General features: G+C 39.5%; 1 protein-coding gene across 1 annotated transcript; it reads left to right on the top strand.

Annotated features, from left to right (window-relative positions):
- Window positions 1-1164: 1164 nt before the first annotated feature.
- LOC117562788 lies at window positions 1165-3488 on the top strand. Its single transcript, XM_034240677.1, has 3 exons — window positions 1165-1231; window positions 1877-3043; window positions 3378-3488. The coding sequence occupies exons 2-3, from the start codon at window positions 1898-1900 to the stop codon at window positions 3486-3488; spliced, it is 1257 nt and encodes a 418-aa protein (XP_034096568.1). The 5' UTR covers window positions 1165-1231; window positions 1877-1897.
- The last annotated feature ends 3592 nt before the right edge of the window (window positions 3489-7080 follow it).

Below are 7080 nucleotides of genomic sequence, written 5' to 3'. Positions count from 1 at the left end.
GTGAATACTTATAGTGTAAAATCTTCAATAAATATGGTATAATCTTCAATAGCGTCACTATTATACAGTATATGTCTCCCAAACTCACTACACACATCAATAGTCTCCTGGTGGTTGGACTACAGAAGAGAGTTTGGAAGAATGTGCTTTTGAATAATTTTGGTGAATATTTATAGTGTCAAATCTTCCATAAATATGGTATAATCTTCAATAGCGTCACTATTATACAGTATATGTCTCCCAAACTCACTACACACATCAATAGTCTCCCGGTGGTTGGACTACAGAAGAGAGTTTGGAAGAATGTGCTTTTGAATAATTTTGGTGAATATTTATAGTGTCAAATCTTCCATAAATATGGTATAATCTTCAATAGCGTCACTATTATACAGTATATGTCTCCCAAACTCACTACACACATCAATAGTCTCCCGGTGGTTGGACTACAGAAGAGAGTTTGGAAGAATGTGCTTTTGAATAATTTTGGTGAATATTTATAGTGTCAAATCTTCAATAAATATGGTATAATCTTCAATAGCGTCACTATTATACAGTATATGTCTCCCAAACTCACTACACACATCAATAGTCTCCTGGTGGTTGGACTACAGCAGAGAGTTTGGAAGAATGTGCTTTTGAATAATTTTGGTGAATATTTATAGTGTCAAATCTTCAATAAATATGGTATAATCTTCAATAGCGTCACTATTATACAGTATATGTCTCCCACACTCACTACACACATCAATAGTCTCCTGGTGGTTAGGTCCCCAACACATTATATCATATATTTTGCATTTAAAAGGTCAAATGCTTATTTTTAAAAGCTTGGTTTTACATTTGTATTACCCTCTACTATAAAACATCAATGTTATTTACCCAGGATATTCAAAATGCTAAATAATTAGTCTGATTTTAGCACAAGTAGGCCAAATTGTTGTGTCCCAAATCATGTTTGCTCAACTTCTCTAACAGATATAAACAAAGAAATCAAATTCTACATTTTTGTCACTATTGTATAACCCTTTTATTAATATTCCTCACCAAATTTAAATTGTTAATTCAATTTTCTTGATTTAATTTTTTTTTAAAGTGTGTGTCTCCTGTTTTAATGTCCCCCCTGTTACTCTGATTTGAATCCCTCTGGACACGGCCCTTTACTATTCTACTATTTGTATGACTCAAGAAGAAGGATACATTTTGAGTGGGAAAATCATCTTCAAGAAGCAGAGTAAGTATGCACTCTTCCTTCAACGATTTTTTTAATGTTTTTAACGAACTTAACTATTGCGGTAAAGCATAACATGTCCACCCTGTTATGCTCATTTTGTGTGGAAACTGATCAAAATGTTTACATTTAGAAAAAAATGTGAATATATCTATCAAATATCTTTCTCTGTTGTCACAAGTGCTAGCTTGATTATCATCACACATGTAGCAATAGCCAAGTTTAGCATGAAATGTCCACCTTGTTACCGTCTACCCTGTTACTATTTTTCACAGTAACAGGGTGGAATTATTTAAACATAATATCCTGAGTTTAACCAAAACATGTTTCTTATACTTTAACAAGCCATCATTCAGATTAAATTAAAAAAATTATGTTTTTTTATTTGTATTAACCTAGCTGAAGTTAGTTAGTATTTGATCAACTGAAATGTTACTGAATTAAAACTACAAACAAATGTTATTTGTTCCTGTGATGTAATATTACACATTTTAAAATGACAAATGACTATTTTTGCAAACCAAAACAAAAACCCAACTTAGTGTTACATATTTGAACACAGTTTTTTATTATATGTGCTTCTAAAAAGTTTACTTTTTATCTTTTTATATTGAGAAAAACTATTTCGCTTTGCCTTTCCTCCTTTAGGTTAGAGGAAGTTTGAAAATAATGGGAAGAGTTAAAAAAGGAAAGAGGGCCCAGAGGAAGGACTTATGGGCAATGGCTGGTGGAATGGAAGCATTGGTCCGAGGACTGAAGAGTGTTCACATTACCAAAAGAGATACAGGACATTCTTCATATATTTGGTCGGAACTCGCTATAATCCTTTTTGGTCATGATGATAAGAAACACCGTCATTGGCTGTGGGTTGTATGGACCAACAATCGAAAAGGATTGAGGGATTTGATCAATAAACGTCAAAAATCATTAGAGCAGAAGGAAGTTCAGGTAATGGAGGAAAATCAAAACGAGAGAGATGTTGGAGGGGAATGTTCTGAAGACTGTCTTTCAAAGGACTTGCCTCTGAGCATGATTCAGCATAAGGTATCAGATGAGGACATAGACAAGAATGAGGCAGAAGACAAACAACAAAGGATGTCTTCTCAGAGTGGACTTGAAGATGACCAGTTATCAGATGAGGACATAGACAAGAATGAGGCAGAAGACAAACAACAAAGGATGTCTTCTCAGAGTGGACTTGAAGATGACCAGTTATCAGATGAGGACATAGACAAGAATGAGGCAGAAGACAAACAACAAAGGATGTCTTCTCAGAGTGGACTTGAAGATGACCAGTTATCAGATGAGGACATAGACAAGAATGAGGCAGAAACTGAAGAACAGAATTTGCAAAGAGGAGCACAAGATGTCAATAAAAACACAGGCACCAAAACACATTGGCGGAAGTTGCCAGTAGTATCTAAAAGGTTCGGAATAACAGTAAATAGAAAGAAATGGCAAAAGATTGTTCCTTTGACGGGTTCAAACAAACTGAGGCAACCGTGGACCGACGTGTTGTACAAGAGTTTCCGAGAGAAAAATCCCTGTTGTACGCTTGCCTTCAAGAGTCACCACATAAAAACTCCCAACAGCAGGAAAATTAAAAGTCCGTACTTAAACATCTGTGCAGTTTGTACATTCCCTTCCTGCAGGGCCAAATTCTTCTTTAAAATCCAAAATCAGCCAGTGGGAGACACCCTTGTTAAAATATCTGTGCTGCAAAGAGGGAAAATGACACACAAAGCAAATGAGACAAAATTCCGACCAGCAGCAAACAGAAGAAGAGGCAGAATTGCAAGAGCCCTGCATAAAGGAGTGAGTCAAGTATTTTACAGTAAACTTAAAAAAACACCTGTTGCTGAACTGATTTCAGGAAACATAAGCCGTAGTCTGAACAAAAATGTTCTCAAAGTGATACGTTCAGAAGTAAGAAGAGGTAAAAGAATCCATGAGGATGTTTTCATGGAGATGTACCTCACACAAATGATCATTAAGGAATGTGACTCAAATGATCGCAGGATGCCTGGGTACATACAGCATTTTCAAGTTGACCCATTTGGAGTACATATGTATTCTGAAACCGGAGTAAACATAGTTGTGCAACACCTGAGAAAGAAGACACCGCTGACCCTATATCTGGATGCTACAGGTAATGTTGCATCCAAAGATCCAGGTCAGACCAAAAGAGTGCTTTATTACTGCCTCACTCTTCCTGGAGGTGGTCAGCAAGTACCTCCCCTCCCAGTCTGTGAAATGCTGACAAATGAACACTCCATTCCACCAATCACATTCTGGCTAATGCAGTTCCTCCACAAACTGTCACAGTACACTAACATAAAAGTACATCAGGTAGAAACAGACTACAGCTGGGCCCTGCTCCAAAGTGTTCTCCTTTCTTTTAACAAAGAGAGCATTGTCAGTTACTTGGACAGGGCTTTCGCTATCTGTTCAAAGCTGAAGTCATGGAAGGAAATCAAAATGTTGACAGTGCTACACATTTGCTCTGCACACGTGCTGAAAGCTGTAGCTCAGTCAATTGGGAGAAGGACTGCAGACAAGGGTTTGAAGGAATTTGCAACATTTGCATTTGCGAGGTTGCAAAATGCTACTTCAATGACCACAGCACTACACATCTTCCGCTCACTGTGCACTGTGTTGATTGGAAAGCACAATTCCAATGCTGTCCTGATCCATCTGAAAGCCATGAAGGACTTCATAAAAGAATGCAGGATTCCCGACATGGAAGAGGGGGACAAGTTAGGAGACAGTCCCTTAACTCAGGAGGAAGATGATGAAGAAAGAAGAAATGCCCACACAATTGTTGGCAGATCTCCCTTCACATATGAGTTTAGGAAGGTCATGGAGGAGGTACAGGGAGAGCTTGAAAAAGAGGAGGTCGAAACCCCACAGGATGAAAATCCATACTTTTGCCCTGGCATTGTTGATGTCCTTTTTGACAACTATCTAGGGATTTTTCCCCTTTGGAGTGGGCTGCTGTTGGGGAATTTGAAAAGATATGCAACTGACACAGAGGAAGACACATTTGGCCAAAGTAAAACAAGGGACACAAACTGCCATGTGGAGAGATGGTTTGGAATAGTCAAACATTCTATTCTAAAAAAGCAGAGACGACTGAGGCCAGCGACATTCATCAGAAAGATGTATGGCTCTCTCCAGGGGAGCTACAGAGAACACATAATGGCACATCACTTATCTGAGCAGTTACTCCTCAAAACTTTGCTACCAAAAGACATCAGTCAATCGAAGGAAGGTTGGGCAAAGAGAGATGGAGCAAAGCCTCGCACTTCCAGCTCCAAATATTACACCACTCCAGACATTCTTCCAGTTCCAAAAAGAGCAAAGTTAACTCTGAACACTGGTGAAGATATTCAGAGCAGCACAGATGTGGAGAACAGCAGCAACCCCACAAGTAAAGGGTCCAAGCCGGCAACAGAGGTATTGTTTTGCTATATTAAAATGTATGCTTTAAAAAGAGTAACAAAGTAAGCACTCCACTGTATAATAGTGACGCTAGTGAATATTATTGAATATTATTGTATTCTCTTTTTTCGGAGTTGCACTTTGCAGACGGTCCCTGAGCACTCATTCCTTTTCCGGCTGCAGATAGAGACCAATGTAATTTGTCCAGTTTTGAGGACGGCGCATATTGGCTTTTTTTTATTATCAACATGTGATTGTAGTTCGTTGTCAACCTTACCACGGTACATAGGAGACATCATTTGTGTCTGAATAACATTTTGTTCATGAGTTATTGATCCGTGAAATCCGAATCTGCCAATATCGTTCTAACTTTACTCAACTGTACTGAAAGTGCATCAAAGTGTTCCTATGCAGCCAAATATACCAAAAGATTTATGCAAACGACAGAAGAAGCGATCGAAATGTGTATTTCCTGGTTATTCGACAAAGGCCACGCCCCTGGTACATCTGCCTATACGTTATAGAATATCACCAGTTGTTCGGCCCACATCTTATTCGGTAACACCGGCCCCCGGGCCGTAGTTTGGACACCCCTGGTTTAAAGTGTTAATTAAGAGTAAAGGGAACAGACCTGCTCTGTGTATCCGAAGCTGAGGCTGTAAAACAGCGTCCAGTAGTTTCTGGAGTCTCTTGTTCTCCTCTTTTAAACGAGACAGCTCCTCTTCGTACTCTGCTATCGTTTTTTCAAACAGAGCAAATATCTCTTCAGCAGTGAGTCGCTGCTTCTTCAACGACAGCAGCATTTGGACTTTACTCATGTTTCCTAGATCACCTGTTCCTGCAAACTCCGTTAAACACACCGTTTCTCTCTCCATCAAACTCTCAATCTGACTAGTGTTGCCAACGTGTTTCCAGCTAGCATGCTAAGCTAGCTCCTATAGTCCGCGGTAAACGCTCCAGAAAAAAGAGCACAGAGTCCATTCGGAGGTTTATCCAAACACACAGATGATGGATCAGTAGAGCTGGAGCTCACACACACTTTCTCAGGAACACAGAGAGAGAACCGTAGCGACGAGACGCCTCCTGGACCCAGGGTGACTACCCGATCTGAATGCCCGATTTTCAATGCGCATCTGCTTCTTCTTCTTCTTCTCTCGTTTTTGGCGGATTGCAAACAACTTAAAAGGTGCATACCGCCACCTACCGTACATGAGTATGAATCATCATATCATTCCACTCTTTAACCTATGATCTAATCAAAATAAATCAACAAAAACATAAAATAAATAAAACAAAATTAAAAATCTATGTTCTTTCCTGACCTAATGTTAAATCATTTTAAATCAAACAGTGCCTTTCTGGTAGCTCTTACTCCCTCTCCTTTTGTTCCCAAAACACCAACCACACTCCATTCCCTCTCTGCCTCTAAAACTTCAGCCTTTAGTTGTTCTCTTTCCGCTTTATAGATGTCACAATGTAACAAGATATGTTCTACATCTTCTTTTACTCCACAGTTCCCACACTTGTTACTGTCACTTGTCCCTATGATCAAGGCCGGATTAACCATATGGGCAACCTGGACAAGTGCCCAGGGGCCCTTGAGCAAAGAGGGCCCTCAGTGACAAGATACACATTTTTTTTAATTATTTTTTTTATCTTGTCTTTTTCGGGCTCAACCTCACTCATCATACATTCTTTTAAATGACACTCACTCTTCACCATAAATAACACAGCTTTTCTATAGGGTGAAATTAATATATTTTCTGAACCGTCTCTGTACTGTAGGTCTCACTATGTATGCGCTCAACTTTATTACTACGCAGCGGCGGTGTATAGCCGAATCACAGCCCCACCCTCACTCATGTCACATTTTGTCACGTGAGCTGAACAAATGGATGGTGCCGGTAGCAGCCAAACGCCCAGCAGGGCTGCGAAAAGAAAGAAAAAGAAGAGAGAGTGGCGGCTGCATTAAAAAATGTCCCAACAATAAATAGCTTTTTCAAAAAAGCAAAAAGTTACGAAATAGGTCAGCAACCACAAGGAACGGTGGCGGTGGTCACGGAGGATGTTGTTGAGCTAGCGAGCAATGTTAGCCTTGAGCCTTGGATTTTGATGACCTAATCACAGACTTTTCAAAGAGAAAGGCAAGGAAGAAACACTTCTAAAAGGTAAGATCCACTGCCTCTCACACACACTCATTCTCTCGCGCTCTCTCTCACACACACACACACACACACACACACACACACACACACACACACACACACTCACACTCACTCTCTCTCCCTCTCACATATACACACACACACACACACACACACACTATCTTCCATCACATATACTGATCACTTAGTTGAGCAACCACACAATTTCACTATATATTTTACTTTTGTAACTCTCAATGTTTGTGA

Source organism: Gymnodraco acuticeps, unplaced genomic scaffold (assembly GCF_902827175.1).
Source record: "Gymnodraco acuticeps unplaced genomic scaffold, fGymAcu1.1, whole genome shotgun sequence".
NCBI lineage: Eukaryota > Metazoa > Chordata > Actinopteri > Perciformes > Bathydraconidae > Gymnodraco > Gymnodraco acuticeps.
The sequence above is the reverse complement of the archived record's forward strand: the minus strand, read 5'-3'. Positions and strand labels throughout refer to the sequence as shown.